This window comes from Phasianus colchicus, chromosome 21, assembly GCF_987193195.1.
Source record: "Phasianus colchicus chromosome 21, bPhaCol1.hap1.1, whole genome shotgun sequence".
In the NCBI taxonomy this organism is placed as follows: Eukaryota; Metazoa; Chordata; class Aves; order Galliformes; family Phasianidae; genus Phasianus; species Phasianus colchicus.
In genome coordinates this window covers 8,676,433-8,694,054 of record NC_143456.1, presented here as the reverse complement: position 1 = coordinate 8,694,054, position 17,622 = coordinate 8,676,433, and the positions used below count along the sequence as shown (strand labels likewise).

The window sequence follows — 17,622 nt, the reverse complement described above, 5'->3', positions numbered from 1 at the left end:
TGAAATGTAGAAACAATCTCAGAAATAAGCTATGTAAAACAGATGACCTTTTCCAAGAGGACTTGCAGAATGTGACAGACCTAATCTTTGACCCGCACTAGTCATGCTTTGGTATTCACATGTGTCATATCTTTGCTTTGCACATTTGATGTAAGTTCATGGACTTGGAAGGTATAAATACATAAGTAGCACAGGCAGAGACGAGAGCTATCAATGGGTATGGTCAGGGAATGACTCAGTAACCAATACATTTTGTATTTGTAAACTTTAAAACTCCTCTGAAAGGTAGGAAGCAAGGATTCTTAAAGTCTGTGCTGGCAAACATTTGAAACAGGGCTGTGAGTTTGTTTGACAACACAGCAATGCATTCTGTAGATTAGGAAATCTGTCCTCACTGAATTTTTTAAGCTCTGGGGGAAAAAAAAAAGATTGAATTAATTTTTCTTATTTCTGGACAGAAGAAGGAAATAGATCCCAAACAAAACAATTATCACTTTTTCACCCTGCCCTGGGCCAGAGAAGGGACTGTGTATTTAAAGCTTGAAGTGTTTGGAAACTTTAAATTCATCTTCTAATGCCTTATTTTTACTTCAAAGCAGATGTTTTTTCTCCCTTCCACCTGTGCCTGGCATAGCTGTTTTTCAGTGCTGAATCAGAAATCATCAGAGAAGCAGACTTTATAAACGTGTTTGTGGTTACACTCTTTAGAGCACAACTGATTTCTCTGCAAATTGGAGACTCTCTTTCCTTTGATGTCACACCTATGTGGTTTTATTAAATGCAGTCAGTCAGCTTGGGATGCAGAAAGTGCTACTGCCAGTAGTGTAAACTGCTGGTCAGCCAAAGAATTACATCAGAAAATGAATTTAAATAGCCACATGTGCCCAGGTATATCCTCTGTGGATTTTCCATTTCTCCCTAGTTTAATTCTTTTCGTTTTTATGTAAGTATGACAGAAACAGATATCTTACAAGCATTCTTAATTTTCTTTTAGCAAAAACAGTTAAGCAGGCAATGTGATCTGTGTACCAGTAACAAATATCCATAGTTCTTTGCCATTTTATTTAGTAAGCAGAGCTTCTACTAAGAGTTAGGGTTCAGTGACAAGAACTGTCTTTGTAGGTTAATGGAAGGTAGAATAGTCTTGTTTTGATTTATTAAATTTGACGGAAGGCAATATGCAGCAAACCCCACATACATTCCTCTAATCTATTAAATGTAAAGCTTAAAGTAGCTTTCTTCCTTTGTCATTGATTTGCTTGCTTGTCATGAAAAGGAGAGCAAAGCCACATTCGGATTCTTAGAATATCAGATATTTAAAGTTACATTTACATGGCTAAAGCTTTTGATTATATTTATTTAAATTTATTTGTGGTATTGCTGCCAGACCCCAAATCCCACCATTTCAAAGTTTATGAATTCGTAGTGACTGGTAATTGAAAACTGGAGTTCCGTACGCGACAGTCTGGGTGGCACCCAGAAGATTATAAAAAGGGGTTAAGTGTCTCAGCAGGGCTTTCTGCTGTTTGTAGGAAAATGCACACCACTGTACACGATAAACAAGAGTTATGGTAATGGGTTATGGGTTTGTGCAGTTTAATAGTAGTTACTTGGTTGCTGTCTTTCTTCTGTAGCTGATCCGATGCCATCAGTCCCGTGGTGGAGCCTGTGGAGACAACATTCAGTCTTACACTGCCACAGTCATTAGTGCTGCCAAAGTGAGTACATCATTTGCTGCTGGGAGAGGTTATCATATAAGATAATTATTAGGTTTCCCTGCTGAATTGTACTATTTTTTTCCCCCCTTCTCATTCACAAAAGAGAAAAAAAAATGGTAAGAAGATGCTAGTGATAGGGCACATACAGGGCCTGATTCTGAACCGTTCTGAGTAGCCATTTTTTTGGATGAACTAGTCCTGTCCTTTAGAACTGATCTTTCATTTATTAAAACAGCAATTCATATTAGTAACCTCTCTTACAGGAAAATCACTGTAAAATGATTGATGTTCTGGCTGTTCATAATACAACAGTTTTACCTGGTTGAAAATAGTGCTGCATATTATTTGTCTTTCAGCATCATGAAACGAACTTTACAAGTGCTTAGTGCTTTTTGGACTCACAGCATTATGTGCTTTAATCTCTCTGAATGATGACAGTGCAGTACTGAAGCTAATTAATTACCTAGTAGCTTTCTCTAAAGGTTAGAGTTTATTAATGACTGTTTATGTATAGGTTCGATTGCCTAGGAATTTTAGTCATTATGACTTTATAATATCTCTCTGTTTTAAGAGAAATGTCTGGGTTTTCATAGCATCAAAGAATGACCATGGCTTGGAAAAATCCAAACAAGCCAAAGACAGTGCAGAACTGTCATTTGACTGTTTTCCCCCACCCCACCCTGCCCCATTCCTTTCCTTGAGGTTTTGCCAAGTTATTTCTTTTTCTCACATACACACACACACAAGTGAGTTTTGGCATTGTCTAGCAAACTTGGTGCTGATTACAAGCTTCCCTTGTAACCACTAGCCTTTTCATTTCTGATACACACAGCAAAACAAATCTAATAATAGGAATAAAATGACAGCACAGAACAAAAAGCTCAATGTCACTGAAGAAAACAACTGTTACAAATACCCACAAAAAGAAGAGAATAGGTCATGCCATCTCATGTAAAAACAAAACATAAACATGAACATATTCCATCAGCATAGCTTTGGGTACAATCTTACTGCGGTTGAAGTGGGAGAAAAATCATGTGTTTTTACATTGTTGAGGGGAACATGCTTTTCTTCTGAACATACTGTGTAAAATTAGCTGCATCCATTCATTCTTTCACCATTAACAGCAAAAAACAGAGGAGTATTTCCCCAAACACCTTCATTCTCAACATCATTAACATTTTCTAATAGCTCAGATAAGTTGGTAAGTGTAATCAGCCACAGTTATGATCAGATGTAGTAAAAACTTACAAACACATCACTGTACTGCCAAAGCCAAGCCTAGTTATGACTGAAGAACAGTCCAAAGCTTTGCTAAACCATATAATGACTGTCAAAATATTCCAGTAGACATCTAAGATTTAAGCGCTACTCTCTTTAAGTCTTTTCAACAGTCTGAAAGTCAGAAAAGGGGACATCTGGCAAAGCCTTTAGCCTCAGAGAGCATGGATAACAGGTTTTAAGGTCCATGAAGCCCAAGACCTTACCTCCTGTTTTCTGCTGTTAGAGCAAACAGAGTAGAATGGATGTAGAATATCTTTTTGAATAGACCCTGTCTTACTGAACCTTGCTAGTGATGAGAGAAAATCCAGGTGCCTGGTTTTAGATAAGAATCAAATGCAAAACTGCTTGTTTTAGTTATCCATTTTTGGATATAGCAAAGAAGGAGACATAGGAAAAGACATTCTTAGATCTCCTCACTTGTGATCTTGGCAAATCCCTGGGTGAGTCGTGTTCCAGCGTGCTCTACTCTAGAGGAGCCCATGCAGACCTTCTTCCAAAATCATGAATTCCTAGCACTCAAAACTTTCCATGCTAATTAAAATCAATCTGTTAATAGATTTCTTCCCTCTCTTGCTGCTTTATAGCGTATGTGATAAGAGCAGGAAAGGGAAACATCTTTGTGAAGAAGGGCATTTGGGCAAGTATTTAGTTTCAGTTTGAATCTATAATTGAGTGTATGTTAATTTTGTTTAGACTAAACGTGAGGCTTTTAGTTATTGATCTCCAAGGCATAGCTTTTTGATATCTCTGCTTTCTATAGATTTTTAATATATAAATAAATAAATATTACGTGGTTTATTTGTTATGAGAAATAGGAGCAATGTTCTGTTTGTCACTGAAAAGATTTAAGAGCAACCTATCAGGCACTGAATGATGCATTTTAATTTTCTCAAGTAATTAAAGTTGTACTGATTTTTCAATTAAATGAGTTATGAGTGTGTATATCTGATTAAATATTTTTCTTCATATTTGAATGAGTGTGAACAGCTCTTTTTAAGTAGACTACAAATAGCATGCAAAGAATTTGCGTTTGCACAGTGTGCATCATTGCTTCCTACAGGAATTGGATTAAGATTTTCCATTTTATTTGTAAGAACATTTCATTGAGTGTGAGTTGGCAGTTCCCACTGATGACAAATAAATTGAGACAGTGCAAATTTTAACATATTTCAGTTAAAATTTACCTGGTCTGTTGAATATCCAGTATCAAATTATAAACCAAATTCTTCTCACCTAATAACTTCTTTAGCTGATTCTTTCTCCATATCTTTTAATCCTATAGCGGTAAAGTGATTTAGCAATGGCTGCATCTGTTTTCTCTTGTTACCTGATAACTTCTTAATGAGTACTAACAGCTTATGTGAGAGCAAGGTCATTAGCTCTAATGGATGGAGGGGACAGCTGATATGGCATGGGAAAGGTTAAAGATTACCAGAGAAGTTTTTGCAAATATACACACAGCATGGAGAAGTAAGTGCTGTAATGGCTTTGCACTGATATTTCTGAGCTAATGGCCTCAGCCACATCTCTGTACACCTATTACTTCTCAGTAGTCCTGCAGTCACAGTCTGGTCTAACACAACAGTAATTCATTTTGCTAGATAAGCATGGTAATTTTTTGCTAGTGAGATCTGAAATGTATACTTGACACGTTGTCACTCAGTTCCCATAGTTACAAATATTTTCCAAAACAGGTTGATTACACTTTTTGTCTTTGAACTTGTGTAGGTATTTTCTGCATAGTATTTCTATGCTGATTTCTCTTTCCTTCTGTATAAACTGCCAGTGCAATTTATATGGTTTTAACTATTGGTCAGAAACTGCCTTGTGAGTTTGGGTTAAAAAAAAAAAAAGCAAGCATCTGCTGAAATGTGCTCTTGTGATGGCACTGGGTGCCTTTCAGGTCTGCTCGTCGGATATTATCATCTACTTCGTGTTACATTTTTCAGTCTTGTCAATTTACCAGCGTTGTCTGTTTTATTGTCATTTGTTGCATCTGAGTATAAAAAGAAATAAGAAACAAATGGCAGGATGTTACTAAAGACTTCAAACCCCAAAGACATTCCTATGATAAAGGCATGGCTCGATTTTAAGCGGTAGCACCTCCATTAGCATTAATGGGGTGAGTCCATCAGCTGAGGCATCTCAGAGGTTAATCAGGCTTCCTGGCTGGATATTGCCATCAATACAGTGTGGCGCCTAATTCTGTTGGCCCTTCAGAGGTTTTCCTGACAACACACTAACAGACTTTGTGTAAGTCATTTCCTATGAATTATTAAAACAAACGTTTGGCTGCTAATTGATGAACACTAATGTGTTTTCTAATCACTGCAGTTTGAGATTTTAGCACTAAACAAAGCAGTTGCAATTGATTTGTGGCTGCTTCTTGGTTTCAGCCTGTGAGCTGAGCATTTTTTCCTTTTCAATTTAGCAGGCAGCTTAGCTTGTCTTTTTAGTTAAGAATTGCCTTGTTATAGTGTCATTCCGTTCTGATCTCCTTTTCCATTTCTTATTTATATTGCATAATAAATCTGGACAATTCTTTATAGCAAATAAGGCACAGTCCTTGATTCAAGGAGAAAATATTTCAAGTTATGCTTTGCACATTTTTTAAATCTGTGCATTTTCCCTGATGTGTGTGCTGTCTCTCTTTCTCCAAATACAGAAAAAAAAAAAAAAAAAACCATACAAAAAAAAGAAAAACAGAGCAAACTCATAAAAAAAAATCTTCAGCATCTTTAGATAATGAAAGTGAGTGCAATTAGTATGTTTTCAATTCCATGTCTGGAAAACATGCAGGCTATGGGAAGTGACATTATTTGTGATTGGGATGGGTGTGCATTCTGGAGAGTTGTCCTTCCCAGCACCTTGAGGTCAGAGTCTTTAATTTTGCTGGCTCTGAGTCTCTTGTTCAGTTTTAAAGCCTCAAGATGCATAATTTCTGAGAGAACAACATGTCTGTCCTGTCCAACAGAGGCTGAATTCCTTGAGTTTTGCACTGGAGGATATTTTCAGCATTCTCAATTGCTGCACAATCTGTTTCTGTACGTAGCACTGTTAGGTACTTACCCGGCGGGTGCAGAGCACGGGTAGTTCAAATGGTGAAGCAGAGGGGAAAAAGCTAAAGAAAGGAAAAATGTTTGCAGTCAGATAACACTGAAGTTTTGTGGATTTTTTTGGGAATGTGTTGGAAGCATTTGCATCAGAAATAAAAGCAAATACATCGAGTTGGTAGGATGCTAAATCTTTTAAAGAGATTTCTATTGCATACAACATCTTGCAGTTAAAATATCACTAACAAAAACATTTGTGTGTTTCTCATGTGTGTGTACGGTCTAGTTATAATGTTAATTGCGTTGAGGAAAGAAAAATTCAAAGTAGACCCACAGAAAAGCCCTAAGCATTATTTACTGGTTCTGTTTCTTTTTACAGACAATAAAGACTGGGCTCACCATGGTGGGGAAAGTCGTCACGCAGCTGACGGGGACGCTGCCTTCGGGAGCAACCGAAGAGGAAATTTTAGCTCATAGCAATGTTCGCCGGAGCCCTCTGGTGCCTGGGGTCATCACCATCATTGATACGGAGACTGTGGCAGAAGGACAGGTAATGCAGTTTGTGCAGAAACAGAATGAGGATTTGTTTTGACAGAAGTCGTAGGAAAATGTATCTTATACTTCTGAAATAAGATTTTTTTTTGCTGGGTCAGGAACTTTTACGTGCACACACAGCTGTGACAGAGTCCTGTTTGGGGCTGAAACGACGCCAAAATATATATTGTCCTTAGAACATATTTATATGGCACTTTGACAACATTGAGTGTGAAGTGTCAGATTTTGTTTCTCTAACACTTGTTCATAATTGACATTGATTTATGCTGATCAGTTGAAATGTGTATGTAGTCTGATGGTATTTATTAATATGTAATATGGCAGGAAAATGTGATTGTGTAGAAATACGCTGAATTGTTTAATTCCAATGTAAAAAAGAAGCTGGATATTAGATACAAAAGCTCATAATTTAACAAAAATTACATTTTACATACAGTAAAATGTACAAAATATAATCAATAAAATGTGATGCTGTTTTGTGAGGTATTTGTAGTGTTTTTCTAGTAACACTACAGTGCCCAGCCAAAATTATCCATCCAGTTGTCCCACAGACTTTGAACGGATGTTTTGAACTAATTGTCTCTGTGACAGACAGCAGATATCTGTTTTCTGCTCATCTCCGTCAGTCATTTCAATTGTAAGTATCTGGTCCTGGAGACAGCATTCATACTGACTCTCACAGACTTTATATCTTTTGTAAGATTTTTTTCTTCTGAATGTTTACATTTACTGAATAGAAAAGAGAAAAAAACAATTTATTTTTACTTCTGTTTTTCCATGTGCTTCTGTGCTTACTGCAGATAATTTAGTAAAGTAAAGTATTAGTGACAAGTCAGTAGCTGAATTACATTCTTTTCTTACCTCAGAGGAAAACAGAATATTTTACTTGAAAACAAACAAGCACACCAAACAACCCCAACATGCAGTGTGAAATGTAGTTGTTCTGAGAATTCATTTCGGAAGTATTTAGACAAATAACACAGAATCACATTGGGATTGTTTATACCAGAGGCCCTTCTTGCAAATATACAAAAAAATTTATGAAAAAGAAAGAGGAGGAGAATGGGAAAAAAGATGTATTTCACCTAACATCTCACCAAGTCAGATCTTAGAATAAGTCTGACTTTGGGATTTGTTTTTATTTCCTGGAAAAAAAAGGTCTTTTAACTCTTCTTATACTGCCAGGGGAAAAAAAAAAAAAAGAAAAAGAAAAATTCTGCTTCATAAATTTCTCATGAAGCTTTTTTTAATGCAGTCATTATTTCTGATGGTTGTTGTCTGTGCTTTGATTCCTCTTTATATACCTAGGGAAAAAAATGATATATCTTAGGTTTTAAGCCTTGTTATGCATGATTTAAAGGTTTTATGAACTTGTCCTCTGACCTTACCAATAGTAAGGAGCTATCAAGCCTAGAGGGCACTGTGGAAAAGTAGTTGTAAAAATGATAACGCTTGCCTTGTCCAAATAATGCTGCTGTAATATAAATAAACCATCAGTTCTAGTAAAATAATTTTGGTCTTGAATGTCCAGGGAAAGAGACTCTAATTTAGATACCCTCATTGTTTGCACATCTTACATTCATATTTTTGTTATTTGAAAATTTAAAATAGTATTAAATTAATCATTTATTTTCAGTGTTAAGATTCACTTTCAGAATTAATCTTATGGGGGTTTTTCTGCAAAAAAAAAAAAAAAGAAAAGAAAAAGACCTTCTTTTGTGCTGTGGGATTTTTGTGGTACAGAAGCCTTTTTTACAATTTTTTTCATACTAAAATGTAGGTCTAGGAAGGAGAAAGTTTATTAAGAATAAACACATTTTGGATATGCTCTGAATAACATCTGTCATCCAACCTGGTCCCAGTAAAGAACCTCCCAGTGTGAGGAGCACTGTGCATGCTCACAGTCCCATGGAGCTGCTGTCCATCACACCAGGTGGTTTCCATTGCCGTGCAGAAATGTAAGTTCTGTGCACGCAGCCTGCTCTGGAGGTGGCAGGGCCTGGCTTTGCCAGTGATACAACTTGATTTGTCCCCGGGTGCCTGGCAGCAATCCTGTGCAGGCCTGTAAGGAACGACATGCCGCTGTTTGGGTAGTCCTGGCTTGTTCTTATAGCATAATTGGTTCAAACTTCAGTTCAGGAAAGCATTTAGCAAGTCTGACCTTTAAATGAGGCGAGCAATCTCAATGCACTGAATGTGATTGCTCATAAAGCTCAATGTAGAATGGCAGCTGAGCATCATAGAGATGTGAAATCTGTAGGATTGTTGGAGCTGCACTGGTTCTTTTTCATGGCATGAATTTCTGAGATTATTTTACTCTGCTGTGGCAAGTTGGTTTTGCTGCCAGTGGTCACCCAAAGTACAGTGTTCCCTTCCTTTCTGTTAAACTAAAGAAGTGATGGAGAGGAGAACTGCAAGAAGTAATGATGCTGTCCATGTGTTCTCTGGACTGCACTTCCAGTATGAAAAACTTTTGTCCCTTGCAACAGAGGTTTGCCTAGCAACTATGTGAATGCATTTGTGTGCACATGTCATTTTCAGAAGTTGGCAGCCTAACTAAGAAAGGGGAATTTCAGAAGTAGAGAGCTGTTTTCTTATCGGCTGTCTCCTAATGTACAGGGAATGCCTCACCTCCTTTAGGTCTGTAAAGATTTCTATCTACCTGTTGTGATGAAATAAAATATTTCCAAGTAATAAAATATATCTTTGAGATAAAATATATAGCTGAAATAGGAAACAAAGCCATTTTTAAAAGAGAAAGAAAATGGAAAAGAAAAGCAGCAAATATAAGGCAAGTGAGTGAGTCCTTTTGAAGGAGAAAGAAGCACTTTTTCAGTGGGGGGAGATTTTTGTGCCGCTCTGCAGGTTTACCTGCTCTCAGTAGAAATAAGGAACGTGGTTTGGATGTGCATAGGCCAAAAGGACAAAGTACAGCTTCAGGTTTTCACTCATTTCTTTATGCAGTCTGCCATGTCAAAGATACGCAATGCAACAAATGCAGGATGGAACTCAGTGCACCTCATGCAATGCACTGTGCTACTGTGCCATAGGTTCACATACTTCCTTACCTCTGAAAAATGCACCATTAATGACCAGAAATGTCTCCTAATGTGATTTTGCAGATCCGTGGGGAAAATATTTTGAATATTGTCTACAAATGTAGATACTGTAGTGAGATCTCATATCCCACAACTGTGTGGTAGTTCCTACTTTCAGAATCGAGGCCACTTTAAGAAAATATGAATTATGGAACATTAAATAAATGCATAGGAATGTAGAAGTATTGGAGTTGGCTGTCATGATATATTTATAAAGGGAGTAAAAATAATTACTGAGATACCCAAGTAACTTTGTGGTAAACCAAAATATGTTAACAGGGCTGTGCGCTTGTTTAAACTTCCCTCTAATGAAGTGTTAGCAAACTTTTCAGTTAGATGTAATGACTATTTATTTGAATCCGTTAATTAGTTGAAATGGATAAAGCTAAAGCTCTACAGATGTCCTCTTTTTCAATAATTGGAATTAAATGTGTAAGACCTTAGTGGCTTGAGTTTAAACGAAAAATTATTTTCTTTCAACCTTTGTTTCTGTATCCTTAATTAATTCATCAAGCAGGCCACCCACATGTAGTCTGCAATAATGACCTTTCTCAAAAGTCTCCAGTTTTGTGACGGAATGTAAATCTGTTAAACATCCAACATTTAGTTGACAGAGAAATATTTGGCCGTTTAAAAAATACAGAACTTGGTTCTCAATGCTTTTGGTGGAGCGACGTGATGGATGGTGCATCGTTGTATTGCTTCCACAGATCATCCAAAATGCATGAAAATATTTGAATAAATATTTTTAAAAATAACTTTAAAAAATCAACATATTATCTTTTTTTTTAAAAGTTTTAAAATGCGATTGGTTCTTTTTTTCTGTTCCCTATTAACTTTTTATTGCATTAAAGAGGAATTTTCAGAAAACTGTAGACTGCTGCAGTTTCGAAAGTTCATTTTCACTTGCTAAGAAGCTGATAACCACTGAACCAAACAAAGATGCTTATCAGGAGCAAGAATTGTAGTGAAAATTCATTCTGAAGCTAAAAAAGTATTCAATAATAAAAGTTTAACTACATACATAATTCCACTGATCATTAACACCAGGGCTTTTATTTAGAAGAACAGCTTTCACAAAAGCTAATTTGATGTTCTAATGCTCATATATTTGGCATCAATTTTGTTCACTTTTTATATCTACGTGTATTACAGAAGAATTCTTTTTATATATAAATATAAAAAGAGCAACAGGATTCCCTCAGAGCATAATACTGTCTGCCTTACTTTATTAAAGGAGATCTGTTTTTTGTCAAGAAGACATTTTTGTCTCAGATAAATGGTTCAGGCTGAGCATGAGGCTGTTTTGAGTTTATGCTGGATTCTATTAAAAGGAGTGCAGTAGTTAATGCCACAGATTTATCACTTTTAGCCCTTTTCCACTGATGTTTGACCTTGGCTATAAGTTGGAGGAGGCTGTCTGGGGAGGTCAGCTGGAGGGGGCTGGGGTTTGTGCATTTGCCATAGGAACTGGGTTGGACACTGCCCCATCTTCAGCTGTCTAAATCAACGGAGATCTTGAGTGTATGTGCACAGATCTCTTTATTATATAATACTCATATTTATAAATATTGCCAAAGTTATTTGTTTTTATGATGCTTAGATCATGCTTTCTTAATTTTATTAAGAGTAGGACCTGCGTGATTAAATTTGTGTCCATTTTTATTTGGGTTACTTTCATGTTTTATTTAAAAACATGTCTCCACTGGGATAAGTGGTGTAATTTGCCTCTAAGGATTAAAATAATTGAAGTCATAATTACTAGTGGCTTCTGTTCAGCAGCATGGAAAATGCAACGAATGAAGAAAAATATTACATAGGAGAAAAAAGCTTCGGCTTAAGCTATCTCCTGCCCTGAGTGCAAACACTGCTTTCTGATAGCAGATGTAATGATCCCCTAGGTGTATGTCTGTTTCTCTTTCAGAGTGAGATAAAGAGGACTTTATCCATCTCCTAACAACTGCAGTGCTCTCCTGGACTAAAACAGAGCTGGCACGAGAGCTTGGTGGGTCTAGCCAAGGCTGGGCTCCTCTTGAAAACTCACTCAGTGAGACAATGATTGGGCATCAGCAGTGGGCAGAGTGATGATTTCCATCTTAGGAGGAAAGCTGGTTTTGTTTTTGTTTGTTTAAATGGGGTTTCTATGTGTAATGATGGGAAACTCTGCAAGGAAGATACTTGAGCATCCCTAAGAACCTCAACGATGATGCAATTATAACAGTAATGCAACAATTTATGAACTTTTTTTCAATGACAGACTTTGTAGGGCCTTTTGCTCTTAATAGCATAGTGGTTAAGAGGTCTCTACCTTGGAGAACAGAGCCTGTCTGGACTGAAGAAAAATTGCAGCCTTGGGATTCCTGTGGGATTTGTCTTTCTCTATGCTTTGGGAAACTGAATGAGCTGCTTCCTTCGAGCTCTCTGAGAGAACATGCACATGTTATTAGGCAATTTGTACCACTGGTTTTATTTCCAAGAAGAATGTCCAGCTCCACTCTTTCCAGTGGTCAGAAGCCATGAACTGGTCAAAAGGAGCAAGCTGTGCAGTGTCAGCACTGGTTTATTTGCCACTCACTACCCACCAATGCCATTCTCTCCAGCACCTTCCCAGGCACTTAGCACCCACAAAGAGTGTTTTCTGAAATCTGTGAAGCTGCGTGGTAGAGGCCTTGAATATCTCCTCCATTACTATACAGCTCCAGTCTTCTTCCTTACCTGCATGAAATCTGCACTATTTTATTGAATTGTTGCAGTTGGAAAGGGCCTTTAAAGGTCATCTGGTCCAACTCCCCTGCAGTAATCAGGGACACGTATTGTGTTGATGCAGTTACATCCATATAAAGATCTTTAATACAGAAAATAAATTCTGATATAAAGCAAGTATTGTATTACATAAACATAATTTTGTTTTCTTTAACTTATATATGATGGTCAAAACCCATGCTATGATTTAAGAGCTGGGCAACCTCTGAGCTGGAAGGGACCCATCCGGAGAGGCTCTGGCTGATGCTGTGCTGAAGTCCACTGCTGCAGTTCCTTTGATTTTTATTTTTATTTTTTTTCCTACATCCTTTGTAGTGTTGAAATTGTAAAAAGTGATGTACATTTTGCCTTACTCTCCAGTGCAGAAGTGTAGGGAAAGGGCACGACAAATCTTGCAGTACAGTCTGAGGATTTAAACACAAGTTGGTGATTTAATAGAAGAACATTCCTGCTCCAGGAACAAGGATTTTTTTCGTATTGCTTTTAAAAATGTGAAGAATATTTCTTTAACTTCATCCTGTGTTGCATAGTGTGTTTCCACGTGTGTGCCTCACAACCAAGTATTTGCACTCTGGGGCCGCAGTGGGAGGGAGGTCACAACTGGAGGGTTGAATTCTCCACAGTCCAAGGATTTCCAGGTTTTTTGGTAAGGAAGGTGGGTTTTTGTTGCTTTTGTTTTGACTTGGCTGAGCTCACCTGGACGTTATGCCAGTACATTGTTCTTCTTTTTTTTTCTATCACAAATAGTGGAATTGTAGTGCAGTTAAAATAAGTTTGCTGTATCTGAAAATCAGCTTCTATAGTGAAAATGTCAGATTTTTCAAAAAACTTATAGCTTAAACATAAGGTGTAATTTCAGGAAACTGATTGTAAGCAATGATGATGAGGGTGGTGCAGTTACCATTAGATTAAATACGACAACAAAGAACATGCTGAATTCATCCACTTTACAGTCTGTAAAAGGATACACGTTGTGGTATGGATGGCTTTAGGAGTGACTGAGATGCTGCTGATACCTACAAATCTCTACATTTCTTAAATTAAATAGTTTTGTTTAATGGACTGGACTTAGAAACCCTTCAGTTTGGTTTGTATGACTGGTTTATGTGCTACTTTATCACGTGTTTTTCATTAGTGAAATGTTTAGGATAAGTCTTTGTTACCTAAAAGTGGAAGTTGTGCAAAGATGATGCATAGAAGTTGTTACAGCAGTTTATATAGCCCGAGAAAAGAACACAATTTCTTTGAAAAGCTCTTAGGAAGATCTCCAGACCCTTTGGTTAGTGGTTCTGGAATGAGCACGGAATGCTGACAACGGAAAGCAAAACCATAATTGTGCTTATGTGACAGTGCCAAGTAATTGGAACGTTTAAAGTCAGTCAGGCGCAGGCTCTGCATCCATATTACGTGACTTCTTTAAACGTTTAAAGATGATTTCTCTTTTTGAAGCATAAAAATATCTTCAAATTATTCTGATATCTGTTAGGAATAGGAAGTATTAGAAACATTTTGGATTGTTTTGGAAGCAGCAAACAAATTATTCTGAACTTGAAATGGGGAATTTTGCACTATTATCTCCATATTAAGAAGGTGGTTCTTGCTTACCGCAGGTACCATTTTCTTAAGTGTTTTTCTGATAGATCTTTCTCACTCTTTTTCTTAATTTAGTCTATAACATAATGTAACCAAGGAATAAAATACTTAAGCTCTTGCATGTGTTTGATCCACTTATCTTTTGGTTGTCTTCCACAACTCTAAGAACATCTTTTCCTTTACAAAGAATTAGACACTAGTGATGCTTTTAGTTTCAGTCCCTTTCCATGGGCAGGGCTGCTAACCACTATGTCAGGCATCAGTCCAGGCTGCCCAGGGCATCATCCAACCCGGCCTTGAGCTCCTCCAGCAGGTTATTTAAATGTTTCTCACTCTTTATCTGAAAAAGTTGCAGAGGATTGTATTTAGTTCACATGCAGTCATATTTCAAGTTCCTTCCACTGTGTATATCGTATAAAACAAATCCTGTGCCAGTAACATGATATTTTCAATTAAGTGTATTTTAATTTACTAACCTTACTGTGTCTCCATTAATATTATGCAGGTACTTGTCAGTGAGGACTCTGACAGTGATGGTATTGTGGCCCACTTCCCTGCACATGAAAAGCCTATTTGCTGCATGGCTTTTAACCCTAGTGGTAAGTTACTTTACTAATTTAATGCAATAGTTTTGTTTTTTCTTTAAACAAGTAAACCACACATGCACATACTGCTATTATAACTGACCAGTTCTGTTCAGTGTTGAATGTCATATACTGGTGAATTTGAATTTTCTAGAAATTTCAAACTGAAGTAGCTGTTATGCTATGGTATAAATGAGTCTAGCAATTCACAAAGCACTGAGGAAGTCTGTTTTGTTGGCTGTCCTGCTGGCCCAGCATCCAGATGTTCTGACATACAGGTATCCAGAGGATCAGCATGTTTATTAAATTATACTACTCCATAAATATTAAAATAAAATGAGTGACTTCACTGACAGCAGTTTCTAAGGGAACTTAATGCAATGTTACATGTTTTGTTCTTCAAAAGTTTGCTGTTGTACCTCTTACTTCTAAGTAAAATCATCTCTAATCTGAAAATACCTCTAAGAAATTCGTCAAAAATTCCCATTCCACTCAATAAATGAAGAATTACTCTAGGTGGCAGAGATCTCATCTGTTAATAAATCTTCATGTGACAACTAACATGCTTGTTATCCCATTTCAAGACAGCAAAAAATGGTTGATTGCAGGAGCAATGGAAGAAATGGCCAGTGAATCAACAGCTTCCTCCGGCCAAAATTAATGGTTTCTAAAATGTAGCAAATGCCACAGGGAACTTGGGGATGAAGTCACATTTCAAAGAATAAAGCTGAGTGTCTGTCATTTACGTTTTCACTCTGTGACCAGTTGGTCTTATTCTGACATCCCATCTGTTATGTCAGAACCCTTTAGTAGTTGTGTGCAGTTCGCTGCCTTTTCACTGTGAGTTTTTGACATAAAAAACTGTATTCTCATCTGGTTGTGTTTTCTTCTGTTACTTAAGAGATTTTGTTGTGGAACTCTTCGGATATAAGTGAGAATCAACCATGTCAATTTCAGAACAGTATTATTTTTGCTTTATAGTGTGGCAGGGAGGTAATAAATATAGTAGAGTCAAGTAATGCTAATTAAGCAAAAGAGCTGCTTAAATCAGAACATTGTAAAGATATTAATTGAATGTTTTCTTAAGATAATTTTATGACTGTATAAGTGTATGGCAAACAGTGTTCATGCAAAAGCAAATTATCTTTTTTAAAAAATGAATATTTACATACTATTGGATTGCTAATATCATAATCTGGTTCCTTTGCTTTACTCAGGTACTGAAATTAAGATCCTTTGTATGTGATGTAGCAGACTGTTACCTGAAGTCTGATGGTGCAGTAATGTATTTCAGGGGAAATGTTTTTTCCAATCCTTTATTTTTGACAGTTTGCAAATGATGCATTATGAGATATTTGTTGGGGAGATGATTTACAGCAAGGTACTGAATCATACTGCATGTCTTGAGTACAGAGCAATACCAAAACAGTTGAAAAGTATTACCTCAGCTGCTTCTAGTATGAAAGCAGCACTTCACAATGTATCCTGGGTTCTTTATTTAGCTTCAAGGCAGAATTTCATTTGAAGCCAGTATTGTAACATCATCTTAATCCATTATGTCGTGGTGTATTGCCAGTCAGCTGCTTTCATTACAAAACAGAACAAAACAAGTGGCTTTTGATACTGTCATCTTCTGTTGGCTGCTTGGACTGAAAAAACACCTTTACTCATAAGTCGAAGTGCTGTCTGTGATGCTGCAATAGGACATGGTGAGTGCAGGCTGCTGCCAAAAAGGCAGACAGTGATCTATTTTAGTGAACTGCTTTATTATCTGTGTCTGATCAAATATCCTGGTTTCATCATGTCTCATCTGAAGGGTTCGTGGGTTCTTCAGGTCTGTAAAAACTTAAACATTATCTTAAAAAAAAGAAAGCCATAAAGCAGCAACAAACAAGAACCCACCACTGATACTGGAAGCCATTGACGTTCAGTGGACATAAAGTACAGATGTGTGTGATTTCTGTGTAATAAAGCAATGGAACTGAGTGCCACGGCCATGAAGGCATTGATCCGCAGTCGGATAATGCTGGGGGTTTGTGCTACATGCTTTCATACCAAACAAGGTGCTGTGATGTGATAATGACTTGTAAGGAATTAGCAGGACAAAATTTACCGATTTAGTTCTTGAATAGTTCCTGAAAAGGAGTAATATATTGCTTTGTTGTGGAGAGGAAATCCAAAAGAATGGAAAAGAGGCTCACTGATGTCAGTAAATGGCAAAGTCATATGTTTCCTCAGTTTTTCTTTTAAAAACAAAAAGAATTCCTTTTTATTCCTCTGCAATGCAAATAATTGGTGTGGATGTCTGAGCTGGCTCGAGTGGCAACCAGAACTTGCTGTAAGTGTGGCCCTTGGCATCAGCTGCATTACAAGGCCGAATCATGAAGGAACAAGCAGAGGTGTCTCTGCACAGTACTTCATTGTGCTCTGGAGACATTTTTGTAATGATTTATTTAGATCCACCTTTTGTTCAGATTCAAGCCAAGCCACTGAATTTTTTCTTTTCTGTTTTAGAGGTATGCAAACACAGAGTAAACTTGGCATGCAGTCAGTTAGTTTCTTTAATTAGGTCTATGGCTGCTCTGAAAATCCAGTTGTAATATAGCTAACAAACTTCTGAAATACCATTTCTGAGTGTGCATAGAGGGCTGTGGGTGTCAGTGAAAGGCAGCTGCTGCAGGCTGTGGTAAGCATCAGGTCCACCCGTGTATTTTTGGACAAAGGATGAAGGTTTCTGACTTTTAGGAAGACTTTCATTAAAACCTTTCAAGAGGAGAGTTAAGTAATACAAGGAAGTGAAGTCATATTCATGGACTGGAGACTGTACCTCTGGCTTATATGTTGATGTAGTGGAAACAAGAAGCTTATACTCACAAAAAGACTCTAAGAATGCTTACTTGAATTCACTTACTAAATGGAAATTACTTTAAGCTTCTGTGTGGGTGCTTTTACTCAGCATTAGTATTGGGATGGT

General features: G+C 37.1%; 1 protein-coding gene across 17 annotated transcripts in view; it reads left to right on the top strand.

Moving 5' to 3' along the window:
• Positions 1-17,622, top strand: part of BCAS3 (BCAS3 microtubule associated cell migration factor) — a 304,411-nt gene that overhangs the window by 53,172 nt on the left and 233,617 nt on the right. For all 17 annotated transcript variants that reach the window (XM_090122759.1, XM_090122758.1, XM_090122765.1 and 14 more), the window contains exons 11-13: positions 1,635-1,718; positions 6,435-6,605; positions 14,570-14,663. In XM_090122759.1, coding sequence (XP_089978885.1) covers positions 1,635-1,718; positions 6,435-6,605; positions 14,570-14,663 — 349 coding nt within the window. The remainder of the gene's footprint in view (positions 1-1,634; positions 1,719-6,434; positions 6,606-14,569; positions 14,664-17,622) is intronic.